This window comes from Lynx rufus, unplaced genomic scaffold, assembly GCF_022079265.1.
Source record: "Lynx rufus isolate CCGP_SWC_20201006 ecotype Redwood Valley unplaced genomic scaffold, mLynRuf1.p SCAF_10, whole genome shotgun sequence".
NCBI classification, from domain to species: Eukaryota; Metazoa; Chordata; class Mammalia; order Carnivora; family Felidae; genus Lynx; species Lynx rufus.
In genome coordinates, this window is record NW_025814824.1 from 73694983 (window position 1) to 73708296 (window position 13314).

A 13314-nucleotide genomic window follows, 5' to 3' on the forward strand; every position below is an offset into this window, starting at 1 on the left:
GAGCTGACTTGTTTTTCTCACCCTGCTCGGGGAGAAGGGGCATGCGGTGGGCGGAGGAAATAAGTGTGAAATCTTCCGAACTGAGTTTTTTCCTTTGAGGCCGTGGACCTCGCGTTGGTGGGGAACTTCCCCCAGAGGTAGCTGGGGTCAGACCACCTGTTCGCCCCCTGGCTGCCAGGACAGGGGAGTGGTGGAAACGGACCTGGGTCCTGGGACATGGGCCAGGCATCCAGGTCAGTTGCCCACCAGGCAGCAGGAGCCCCTCGGAGGGGGCCCAGGTGTATGCAGAGCAGGAGGATCTGAAGTTGGCTTCCTACCTGCTCACACCTAAGAATCCCTGACTTTTTAGCTACTCTGTGCTTTGCGCCTCTGCCTGGTGGACAGGGCACGAGAAAGACCTGCTTGCTACCGCTTGCTCCGTTGGGGGTGTATGTCCAGCGGTGTCCCCTGCTGGGCAGCCTTCTGCTCTCTTCCCTGAAGGTGCTTCCTTCTCTCTCTCCTTTTCCTGATTAGAATAATGGTGAGTTGGTGGCCAGCCAGAGCATCTTCTGGCTGCAGTGAAGCCTAGGATTTTCAGCCTGTGGGGCACCTGATTGACTTGCTTTTCCAAGTGGAGGAACCACAACAGCGAGAGCCACAATAAGTTAGCAGCTAACTTTTCTGGTGCACTTACCAGGTTCCAGGCATCATTGTGGGGCTTTACTTGGAGCATCTCATTGAATGCTTACAGCAACCCATTGAACTTGGTAATATTATTGCAGCGGAGGAAAGCAAGTCTCTAAGGGTGGGGGAAGCGAGTGGCTAAAGGTCACCAAGCTAGTAAGCAGAGAGGAAAGGGGTCTGGGCACAGCCATGTGGCTTCAGAGCTGGCGCTCTTTCCCGAGACCTGGGGCAGCAGGTGCACTGCTCATTGTAGACTGACTTACGTGAGCCAGGCCGTCCCCGCCCCCATGGCTAATAGAGAGAAGGCTCCCATACAGCCTGGGGAAGCCCAGGTTACCACTGGGCCTCCAGTCCCTTTGTCCGTGGGACCTGGGGGACGATGTAACAGGTGAGCTGTGCTGGGCATGTCTAGGGAGCTGTGGGAATGGTGGTGGCAGGGAGAGCGTGCATCTGACACACAGGGCAGTCCAACTGACGGATGCTTCTACGTGGGACCGTGGGCCTGGTGAGGTCAGCTCGTCTGATTTTTCAAATAGGAGAGGTTTCCCAATTTTGAAAAGTATGAGGCCAAACTGGTAAGTCTGATTCGGATTCTGGACACTGGACGGTGCCCCTAGCGTAGCTGGTGGTTGCTAGCTCCATCTGAGTCCTGGAGTCGCTTGTTTATGTGTAATTCCCATTAGAGTGTGAGGGAACTCCTTGAGGCCTGAGGCCCTTCTGAGGCCCTGCTCTGTTCCCAGTACCTTGCATAGGGCCCTGCATGTAGCATATGCTCAGTAAATGCTGATGGACTGGCTGAGTCTGTGTTCCCCGTTTCTGCGGAAAGGATATCTTTGCAGGTGATGCAGGGATGCCTTTGTGTGGAAATGGCTCATGGTCCCCCATTTCTGTTCCACAGAATCAGGTGGTCCCAGTAAAGGGAAGTCCTACACAGGCCTGGGGAAGAAGTCCCGGCTGATGAAGACAGTGCAGACCATGAAGGGCCATGGGAACTACCAGAACTGCCCGGTCATGAGGCCGCACACCCCACACTCAAGCTATGGCACCTATGTCACCCTGGCCCCCAAGGTCCTGGTGTTCCCGGTCTTTGTTCAGGTGAGCTAGTAGCTGGCCCCATGGGCTCCCTCAGGAGATGAGAAAGAGAAGGGTCCTTCGCCCCAGGGTTCGGGGATGGTGCCTCGTTCCAGGAGGGTCCCCTTTGGGGAAAGATGAGTGCAGGTGCTCAGGATTCTAGGGGTTATACTGAGGGGGCAGAGGTCTCCAGGAGGGTGGGGGTGGGGAAGCTGAGCACCAGGAGGATTTTCTCCCTGCTCCCTTTCCTGACTTTCCCTTTCTCTGGGGCCAGGGCAGGCACACTCCAGCTATTTGTTGCATTGTCACGGGGCCTGTTTGCTGAGGCTTCTGCTTTCTGGCTCATCCAGTGGTTCGTTGTTTGGAAATGGCCAACGGAGAGCCTTGAGGTCTGGCATCTTGTCTGGCCTCCTTGGTCTTCACAAACGTGCCTGGCCAGGATTCCAGGATTCGCTGGTGGCCCAAGATTCATTTACATCTCCCCTCTCCTGCTTCTCCCTCTGCTTCTTCCTTCTCTTCCTCCCCATTTCCAAACCTTCGTGTCTTCCACCACCCAGACACCAGCAGTGTGAACATGTAGGTGTCTTCTGTGTGTGCATATACACGTTTCAGAAAGAAAGCTAAACCGATCTCATTGCACATTTTTCTATCCTTCTGCCTTTTTTAAATGAAAATAGTAGCACAGACATTTCCCACATCACTAAATTCTCTCTGAGCCTTTCTTTTGAGGTTATTGCACACTATTCTATTCTCTGGCCATACCATCTTTCTTTAACTGGTTCTCTACTTGGATATTCTTCCGTTTACTTCCTTTGCTATTGTAAACAACTCTGTGATGAAAGTCCTTGCCTGTGACCTGCCCCTCGGATTACTTTCCATGGAAGAGATCTTTAGAAGTGAAATGACAGGGTCATGGGTCATAAACATTTTAAAGACTCTTTATATATATTGACAAATTGCTTTCTAGAAAGATTGTGTTAGTTGGTCCTTGTCATCGGCATCATAGAGATGACATAGACCCAAGGGCTTCTTTTTCATTTTTGTTTTTGTTTTTTTGGAGAGGGAGAGAGAGAGAGAGTGAGAGCAGGGGAGCGGTAGAGGGAAATACAATCTCAAGCAGGCTCCAGGCTCAGCACGGACCCCAATGCGGGCTCGATCCCATGACCGTGGGATCATGACCTGAGCTGAAATCAAGAATCGGATGCCCAACTGACTGAACCACCCAGGAGCCCCAACCCTCCTACCCCAAGGGCCTCATTTCTGACCATGCCTTCCTTCTCTGGTCTCCCTGGCATCCCATTCCGGGACTGTCGCTGTCCAGTGGACGTTAGAACTCACACTTTGTCAGGATGCACCACATCGCTGGCAGGTGACCTACCTCTCCCCAGATGACTCCTGCCTTTTCTTTTCGTTTTTTCTCTTTCTCAGGATGGAACCACCAAGGTCTTGGCATCCACAGGGATTCTTTTTCACTTTCATTTTAAGATCTTTGTTAAAAAATTTAAAATTCGTTTTCAAAACATTATAACAACTTTTAAATTGTAAAGTATACAAGCCAACGCGTGAACCAGTATAGTAACGAATAATTGCAAAGCAGGTGTCCATGAAGGGACAGCTACAGGCCGTTGCTGCCACTGCAGAGGCTGCACATGTCTCTTCCCGATCATAGTGCCTGACTCCACACTAGTCATTTCCTGGCTCTCCCTTCCTTTTACCATCTACGTGTGCTTTCCCAGGTCACATGTTTTGTTTGGCCTCTTCTGGGGCCTTGCTTCTTTTGCCTCACGTTCCTTGTGAGATCCATCCAGGTTGTTGTGTATAGATGACATTTGTCCCATTATCTTTCTTCCATCACCTTGCTTGGTTCAGGTAACCCGGAAGCCACGTTATAAATATACATTCACAGAGAATAAGTCCTGCTGGGTAATCCAGATCTTAGGGAGCTTTCTCTGGGCTGGGCAAAGGGCTCCTCAGTGGGTATGAGGCAGGATGCTGGGGTGGGTAGGAATTTTGGGTGGGAATTGGTCCCTGAGGACTGATGGCTGCAAAGGAGTCCGTTAACTCAAGCAGGGACTGGCCTGTCTCTGAAGGGACTTAAGTGACCAAATCTGGCATGAGGCTCTCGGGAAGGTGTCCTGAGAGCCTGGGCCTGGCAGCAGGGACTTTCCCATGAGGCCTGAACGGGACAGATGGAGGAGAGTGGGGCCTGGCAGGGCCCTGGAGCCCAGTGTAGTCAGGGAGCTGGGGGAAGGATTGCGAGGGCTTAAACATGTGGTCGGACTTCCTGCCACAGTGTGGCTCTTACAGTGAGGCTTGGTGGGGAGGGTGGCAGCACCAGTTCCGCTCAGGACAAGAGCATCTGTCTTTCTGTTTCCACCTGTGTGTGAGGGGGCGTCTGGGCTCCCAGGGTGGGGGGAGGCTGGAGGCTTCTCGTTGTCAGTTGAGAGGGTTCTCTGTGGCTGGCTCTGGCAAGCTGCCTCTCCCCACACCCCATCTCCGTTGGACTTCTCTGAACTGCCCACATTGTTTTCAGCCTTTAGATCTCTGTAACCCTGCCCGGACACTCCTGTTGTCTGAGGAGCTGCTGCTGTATGAGGGGAGGAACAAGGCTGTCGAGGTAAGCCTCACACACGTGTTTCCCGGGTGGGGTTTCACTGGCATCCTCCAGGCCCCTAACTTTTCTCTTCCTGGTGGTCTTAGAATTGTACAGTCTCAGGATAGAAAAATCCTGAAGTCTCCCACCCTCCTCCCCTTCCATCCCCCTCCTTACCGAATGGCTACCCAGCTTTTGCTTGTACATCTCCAGCGATGGGGAACTCACTACCTCTCAAAGCTGTCTGGTTCATCTTTGATGATTAGAAAGTTTTCCAACCCCTCAAGACATCCCATTGTTTATGCCAACTTCCCCCAAGGAGCAGGAGAGATGGCAGTTCACCCCAGCTGTGATGAATGACTTTGTAGGTAAGAAGATTAGAGCTGTTAGTCAAAGAGGATTTTTGAAGGAGCATCACTTACTCAGGTTTTCTGGGTCCGTACTAACCCACATCCCAAATCCTCTGGGCTCCAGCTCTGCCAGCCGAGGCCTGGGTGTGGAGATCATGCCATTCTTCCTGGGAGCTGGCCTCTGCTGATCTCTAACTGGGGGAATCTCCCTCCCCGACACAATCCCCAGAGCCGGCTCAGTCCTGTGAAGTCTGTGTGGCACAGAAGTTGGAGCCCTGGAATCTGACTGGACTACCTGGGGCTTGCTGTTCATCAGGCCGGCAGTGGGGCTTGGCTGAGCTGAGTGACAGCTTGGGGTGGTAGAATGATCAGGAAACTTGGAGGAGGCAGGAAGCATATAGCCAGCTCCTGTTCTGCTGCTGGCTGGCTCGTGACTTCTCCGTCCTCCCTCCGTGCCCTCATCTGAACAGTGAGGGTGTGTGTATTAGAGGCAGCTGTGGTTGGCTGGTCTCTAAGGGCCCGTTCAACCTCAGCATTCTGGCATTCTGGGACATTATGTGTAATTGTGGCTAAGCAGGAGGCTGCTTGTGTGTGTGTGTGTGTGTGTGTGTGTTCAACAAGGGGACCAGAACTCATATGTTCCAAATGAGCGTTTTCTTTTTCACGGGAACTCCCTGGGGAGACTGCATGCTTATTTCTCCCACACGGGCTTTGAGCTTCCTCATGGGGACCTTTCTTAGGAACCTTTGCATATCTTTTGAATTGCGTGTGAGAGAGTAAAACTTCGTCTTGGTGAGGGGGGATTTGAGTTTTAGGAACAAGAAGTCACTTGGAACTGTGCTTGGTGAGTAAGTGTGGTGGAGCTAAGTCAGGTGGCCAACGGTCAGAAAGTAAGGTGTGGCTGTAAATCCACAAGACCCAGAGGAAGGCAGAAATGACAGTCATCCTGAAATACACTCGTATGTCTGGATTTGCTCTCTTGTTTGTCCTCTTGCCATTAGGTGCTCAAACACCGAGCACTTACTGTGTATTCTCACTGTGCACGCATTTTACATAGTAGATCTTAAATTAGCTCTTGCAGTATCCTTTTGAGAGGCGCAGTTGTCCCCATTCTACAGATGAGGAAGCTGAGGCTCTAGGGAGATTTACTGGAACTCAAGGGTCTCTGCTCTCTGGCTCAGCAGCACTTTCATGATCCCGTGCTGCCTCCGGCACGTTTGTTTAAAAACAGACTGGCAAGCACATGGTTGGAGCCACAGTCTGATTATAGTCACAGTTTGTCCAGAAAATCTTTGTCTACTGAATCTTTGGTGCCTTAGAGCTCAGAGATCCCTTTTGAAGATTGAAAGAAGCGATACAAAGACAAGTAAAATAAATATATGTCTTTTTCACGAAATATGCTAGGAACCAAATACATGGATCTTGGTATCTTCAGGTCAAAAGTCTAAACCAATTCAAGAGGGGCTTGGATAAGTTTGTATAATTGCAGCATTGATTGTGCCCTCAGGAGTTGCCCGTTCTGATGGCTTCCCTGTAACTTTCCAGCTGATGGATTTCCAGCCAGTTTTGGATCTGTAGAGGCAGCCTCTCCAGGCATGGGTTATGTTCCTGGAAAGTGCTAGATTGTAGAGAGTTCTCCCTTGCCCTCACGTTTATTCCTGGCATGTTCCTCCTTGTTCTTCCCATCTCTTCTCCAAGCGTCCTCCTGTGTGCTAATGTCTGTGAGCTGATGCAGTATCGCACTGAACGGCCCCCATCATACCTCCTCCCAGAAGTCACACACTTGATTAATGGGCCCTGAGATCAAATCAGCCTTCTGGAGTAGCCTCGCTTACACATTCAAACAAGAGCTGTTGAGCATCTACTGTGTGGTCAGGCCCTGTGCTAGAGGTCACAGGGGCACAGGATTGACACACCCTCACTTTATGCACTGACTCACTGAGTTTACCATTAACTAAGGCACTGAGGTCTTTTCGGCAAACCCTGCCTTTAGGCAATCCAGAGAAAACTTGATTAGGGCTGCTTGGGAGAAGTGACCCTCCAAGTCGCAAGGATTTCCTAACCGAGCAATCTCTCAACCCTTGACCCTTTGGGAAAACAGATGTGCCCTTGGAACCTGTGTGGGGAAGACGCCTGGCAGCCCCCCTGGCCTTTTGTGGAAGGCAGTGGGGTAATTGGGCCGTGGAGATGGGCATCACTCCACCGTGGGTTCTGTTGGAGGAAGGCCAGCACAGTGCTGGTGACCTGGGAGAGAGGCCCACCCGCCCTCCCCTGGCACGCTTGCCCCTCTGCTCTGCCTCCTGCTGTGTGCCAGCTCTGTCCTTTCCCTGACCCGACCTTTGGGGAAATTCTTCATTCATGCCTTAATCACTTCCTGTCTAGACCACATTCTCAGCTCTGGGAATCGGGGCCAGAGTAGTGGCCTGGAGCTTTCTCACCTTGCCTGTGGTTCTTCTCCCGTTGCCGTCCACCCAGCTCTCTCAGAGCCTGGGACATTTTTTGACTTATTAGGTTCCTGACAGACCACCTCCTCCAACCCTTCCCCGACCAGCTTCCCCATGGGTCTGGAGGTGACTGCCAGGTTTCTTTGTAGTGGGAAAGCCTCTAGGTTTGCTCAGAGAATCAGCACCTCAGATCCTTCTCAGCTCTTAGATCATCTTCTTCCCCTCCCTTGACTTCAGTTTTGGTTTCCTTTGCTTTTCTGTTTTGGTCTCTGTTTGGATTCTTTCACATTCAGGGGCAGGACAGCTGTAGGCATATTGATACCTCTCCGTATAGTGAAAGCTTTGGGGTCAGCTAGACCTCGGCAATGGCCCTAGCTGTGTGGCCTTGGACAGGTCACTTAACCTCTCTGACCTGCAGGGTCCTCATCTATAAATAAAGGCAGTCATGTTATTTACAAGTGAAAATGCACTGAGCAGAAAGAAAGAACTGAACAGATGGGAGCTTCTTTTGGGCTGTGGTGGGTCAGGACTATGGTCTGGAAGGGGGCTGGAAAGAGTCACTTCCAGGATCCCTCCCAGCCCAGGGTTCCTGAGCTCTTGTATTTGGTCCCCATTGGAGAAGCTGGAGCCACTGGGAGCCTCCTGTTCAAGGACACCCCTATTGTCTCTGTGACCCAGATGCCTTCAAATGTCTGTTTGCACTGTGCTCAAGAAGCCAAGAGGTCCTTTGAAAAATATTTATATATTTTTAATGTTTATTTATTTTTGAGACAGAGGGAGACAGAGCGCGAGTGGGGGAGGGACATAGAGAGAGGGAGACACAGAATCTGAAACAGGCTCCGGGCTCTGAGCTGTCAGCACAGAGCCCGATGCGGGGCTCGAACTCCCAGACTGTGAGATCATGACCTGAGCCGAAGTCGGATGCCCAACCGACTGAGCCACCCAGGCGCCCCTATATATTTTTAAATCTCGAAAGTAATAGACTCTCTTGCAATACAGTGCAAATTAAACAGAAATGTATGAAATTCTACTCCCCAGAGTGAAGAGTGTGGTGGTGAGTATTTTAGACAAAAGTACAAATTGACAGTTCCATTTTACAAGATTGGACTAAACTGGAGGCATTCTTGCACATTGCACTATTTGACTTACATAGTGCAGGGTGGGCACTCTGCCCACGCAATTTCTGCCCGGACAGCTTTCCTTTATTCTTTTCACAGTTGCATACAATTCTACCATGGGAAGGGGGGAATAATTTATTTTATCCACCCTCTCTTGATGGGCATCTGTGTTCTTTACTTTTTTATTACAAAGATGCTGCTGAGAACATCCTTCTGGTTTCACATTAATATATCCTCGTAAGTATTTCTGTAGGAGAGGGCATCAGAGGTGGAGCTGTTAGGTCTGTTAACAGTCTGAGAGCTAAATGTCAACATGTTGACTGTTTAAACTCCAGCAACCGTCCAGTACACGCTGGCTGTGGCCTTCGGGGATGCATGCGAAGCCCTCTGGCTGACTCTTCTTACCCCACGAGAAGTGACATGTCAGGTTGTGACACCTCCAAGGGAAGTTCACATAACTAATAATATTTTGTCCTCTTCGGAGAATGTAAAATTGGATCTTTATTGCTTTTAACTAAAGGCCACTGCAGGATTTACGAAACAGAGAGCAGTGTAATCTTCAGTGGCATTTGGGGATCAAGTGGGTTTTTTTTAGCATGAAACTATGCTGAGCATGCCTGTTGGTTTACCTATAATGTCTAAAAATAGCTTCCTCCTTTATTTTTGGAGCAGCTAGTGCATAAAAAAGAGATAAAAGTTCCATACATGTCTGTACTGGCGTGTAAGTAACTGGCTTTTTCTTGAACCGATTATGCATTAATGCAGTTAAAATTATCCGCGAGGAATGTGACAGCAAGGACTCACATTGCATGATGCTTCGATTCACAGTCTACACAGGGCTCGTGAAAGAAGCCTGTGAGGGACCTGGGCAGGGGCTGTCCCGTGTCTATATGGATGACCAAACCGAAGCTGAGGGTTCAGGGACCCTAACCAAATTTTCACGGCTCCTGAGTCGGGTAGGAGCCTCAGGACTTCTGATTCCAAGTGCACTGTGCTCTTTCAGCCAGACGTTTAGAGGAGAATCCGAGCAAATGTGCAAACATCCCTCAGCTCACGGGTGGCTCCAAGCCAGCAGTGAGCCAGTGGCACTGGGCTGGAGATTCCAGGGGCAGTTAGGCAGAAAGATGGCCTGGGGGTGGGGGGGTGTTGGGCTGTGGAGACACCTGCAGGGGCCATCTGCCACCAAAGGTGAGGGTCTTGTGTTATGCTGTTTTCCCCACTATAAGGAGTGGGGGTGTAGAACACTGTAGAGAGAAGGGGAAGTCTGATTGTGGATCAGGTGTCTGCCTTTGGCCGACGCCACACTGAGAGTCTGATATAGTCTACTTCTGCCCGAGATGACAAGGACCCCTTGCCCAGACGTCCTGGGGAGGCTGTGGCTCCTGGCCTCTGGGACAGCAGAACAGCCGCTTGTGTTTGCTCCTTCACGATGCAGGTGACGCTATTTGCCTACTCGGATCTGCTGCTCTTCACCAAGGAAGATGAGCCGGGCCGCTGCAACGTCCTGAGGAACCCCCTCTACCTCCAGAGTGTGAAGCTGCAGGAAGGTAGGTGTGGACCCGAGATGCCCCGGACTCCCTCCCACTTGCCCCGAGCTCCACTACTCTGGGTGGCACGGATGCCCAGCTCGGATCAGTGCCTCCGACAGTGGGGCTGCCAGCCAGCCATGGGGCATCTGAGCATGTGTAGTCGGGTCAGGCCCTGCCCCCGGGCCGCCAGGCTCTCCGACACCTGCCTTCCATTCTAGGCTGTACCGTACCCCCGGAGCTTTGCTGGGAGGTTTCTGTCCCGGGCATGTTTCAGGGAGGCCGTGGAGTGGAGTGGGAAGAGCTTTGGACTCAGACAGACCTGTGTTTAAACCTGGGTCCTGCCCCTCACCACCTGTGACCTTGGGCAAGTTTTACTCAACCTCTTTGAGCCTGTTGCCTCACATGCAAGTGGGGCCACCAGTAGGTTGCTGTGAAGATTAAGTTAGGTCAGGGGCGTCTGGGTGGCTCAGTGGATTAAGCATCTGACTTTGGCTCAGGTCATGATCTCATGGTTTGTGGGTTTGAGCCCCATGTCGGGCTCTGTGCTGACAGCTCAGAGCCTGGAGCCTGCTTCAGATTCCGTGTCTCCCTCTCTCTGCCCCTCCCCTGCTCATGCACATGCGCTCTCTCTCTCTCTCTCTCAAAAATAAATAAAACTTAAAAAAAAAAGATTACATTAGGTCATATGCAGAATGCCCGGCCCACGCCAGGTGCCCAGGCCGTGCTAGCTGCCGCCCCCATTCCCTACACAGAACCCCAATGGGCGTGCCCCACTCCGTCACCACCCAGCTGCGTCGCCCAGGCCAGAGCCCCAGGAGCAGGGAGCGCGTGGGAGCATGACGCGAACGTCTCCCGCAAACTTTCCACTCGGAGGAAGAGGGGAAGGGGAAGCCAGCTGGGAGTATCTGTTGAGCGATTTGGTTTGGCGCCTAAAGTCTCTGCCGAAAGGGGCTCGATTTCCTCTCGCAGATTATGAAAACAACAACAGACCTGTTTGAGTATGGGCGACAGGGGCAGGGAGGAAAATATTACCCAGCGAAAGAATTCTGTTTTGACGGGTTTTGCTCCAGGAAAACTTCCTGCCCGTTTGCAGACCTGTCCTGTGTTCCTGTGTGTTCGGCGCCCCCACTGTTCTTCCTCCTTAGAAACCCAGGGGGTGTGAGAACCTCCACTCGGGCTGCCCCGCTCAGGAAGTCGCTCGCAACTTCTCCTTCTCTGTCTCGAGCTTTCTGCTGCCCACTGCCCAGGGCAGTCCCTGAGGGGGGACAAAAAGCAAGTCGCCTCTCCCGGGGAAGCCCTTTCCTTGGGGCGGCTGGGCCTGACCAAGGAGGTGAGGAGCGACCCTCTGAGCAAGTTCTGCTGGGACCCTGACTCCCCGGTGCCCACGGGAGGGGGCAGGTGAGAGCTACAGTGGACTCTGCCCTTAGCTTCCCTGCCCCTCCCTGTTTCCCTCATACCCGGCTTCCCCCCCTCACACCGTTCTCCCTGCCACCCCCCTGCGCTTGGACTCACACAGGCACTCACTGGGCAGGCCCTTCCTCTGTGGGCTCAGACCATCAGGGCCCAGTCAGGGGTGGGCTGCTCGGTAATATGGGCTGACTGGTTGTAAGAACTGAGCCTTCACTCAGTTGTGCTCATCCTGCTCCTCGCTCGGGTCTGGGCCCCTGCGTCTGTCTGCTCAGCTTCCTGAAGGAGGGAGGGGAAAGAAGAGGGGCTCAAACTGGCTGTGCTTTGGGTGGGGGGTGGGTGGGAGAGAGAAGAGGGCAGTGGAAGAGCCGAGGGTAGTAGCTGGGTGTTTGGAGTCTGGGCTCGGCTTTGCTGCTAACGTGCTTCAGTTGGCCCTTTGCCTCTTCTGGGCTCCGGCGTCTCTGTGAAAGAAGGGTTGGGCCAGCCCTTTATGTTCTTCCCCAGCCCTGACATCCCCACACGGACCCTGAGGTTGCCGTGAGATGCTGGACGGTGCCCATATGTCCTACCTCCATCCTTGGGTGGGTCGCCTCAGCTGGGAATTGGTGGGATCTTCCCCTCCTGGAGCCCTCAGACCAGGGTGAGCCCCATCTTCCACCGGGTGGCAGCTGGTCAGAGTGGGTGGGGTGGGGCCTGAGGCGCTGCAGAGAAACCTTCCAGATGCTGAGCTCATGTGAACAGCAGCCTTGTGCAGGCATGGCTTCCTGGAGCCGGAGACCACATCCTCTCCCTGAAAACGGTGGGCTGAAGGTGGCCAAGGCCAGGACTCCTCAGGAGAGATGACTGCGGTCATCAGAGCCTATCAGGTTGGCCTGGGTGTGGGGCATGTGCACGTGTGTGCCTGTCCTGGGCTTGCGGAGCAGATGGTTTGGTGCAGACACGTTGTCTCGCCCTTCTGCAGCAGGTGCCAGCCAGCTAACAGCCAATGCGGCTCTCCGGGGACATGGCTCAGTGACACTGAGCACCCGGGTGCATATTCCATCGCTTACATTTCTCTCCAGGCATTGGTGGACCCCCCTGCCTCCTCCCCTGCCCCCATGCCCCAGAGACAGGCTGTGGGTCCTGGGGTTTGCAGAAGTTCAGTGTCCCCTTCTCCTGCAGTCGGAGTTGGAGCTGTGGGGTCCGGGGTCCTGGCGCCTAACTCCCTGCCATCTCCCTGGTGCCCAAAGAGACCTGCTGCTGTAGCAAGTGCCTGAGTGAGGCCCTTAAGAGATCCATTTAGGACCTCAGCTGGAGCTTCTGGTGGCAGAATGGTTTCTGATTAATGTTGCTTGTGCCTCGCAGGTGTGTCCCTTTCAAGTCAACATGTGTGGCAAGTTCACTTGGGAGCAAAGATGGTAACAAGGAGCACACTGGCCTTTCCTGCAGGCTGGGGCTGGCGAGGGCTTTTCCTGGGGGCGGGGGAGAATCTATCCCACCCAGGGACCAATGACTCCCGTGTGTGACTTGCCTGAATGGAGCTTAGCTCTGCTGGCCAAGCATCCTCCCAGGGTCTAGCACAAGGCACAGACATTGTGGGTGCCCAGTGAATGGTTATTAGGTGAAGGAATGCACGAATGACTAGAAGGAGACTAGAAGTGCTGCCCAGCTTGGGGGCTGGGGAGCAGCACCTTCTCCTCCAGGGCTCCCAGCTGGTGGTGGCCACTTAGACCTGCCCTCCTCCTGCCCGGCATCCCCCAAGCTTCAGCAGGTCCGAACGGCAGTGTAATGGGAACAGGCGGAGAGCTGGCGCTAACAATCGGGACATCTCCGGTCATCCGGGGCCCATTGTGGCCTCTTCCTGTCTCTGCCGCCCACTGGCTTTGCTGGTCTTTGTGTTTCTACCTTCCAGGCGGCCAGCATCCCACCCACTGGGTGTCTTCCTGGCCTGCTCTGGTCTTTCAGGATGGCCTGGAAATGTCCAGCTGATTCTTGGGCTCTCCATCTACCCCGGGGGGCCAGGAGCCCAGTCTTGGGAACTCAGCTGCGTAGGTCCCAGCTGCTGGACTGCCTTGGGGTTAAATTTAGTCAGTTGACAATTGCCGAGCACATCCTCAGAGCTCACCTCAGTGCTGGCTGCCAGGGCGACGACAGGGGAAG

At 53.2% G+C, this 13314-nt stretch overlaps 1 protein-coding gene across 4 annotated transcripts in view; it reads left to right on the forward strand.

Moving 5' to 3' along the window:
* The window catches only part of RGS3 (regulator of G protein signaling 3), a 122191-nt gene that overhangs the window by 43519 nt on the left and 65358 nt on the right, over positions 1 to 13314 (forward strand). For 2 of the 4 annotated variants that reach the window (XM_047068309.1, XM_047068318.1), the window contains exons 13-15: positions 1562 to 1758; positions 4268 to 4351; positions 9675 to 9786. In XM_047068309.1, the coding sequence (XP_046924265.1) occupies positions 1562 to 1758; positions 4268 to 4351; positions 9675 to 9786 (393 nt within the window). Of the gene's footprint in view, positions 1 to 1561; positions 1759 to 4267; positions 4352 to 9674; positions 9787 to 11013; positions 11099 to 11121; positions 11167 to 13314 lie in introns of those variants that run through there. The other 2 variants (XM_047068302.1, XM_047068306.1) reach the window with 2 other exon arrangements.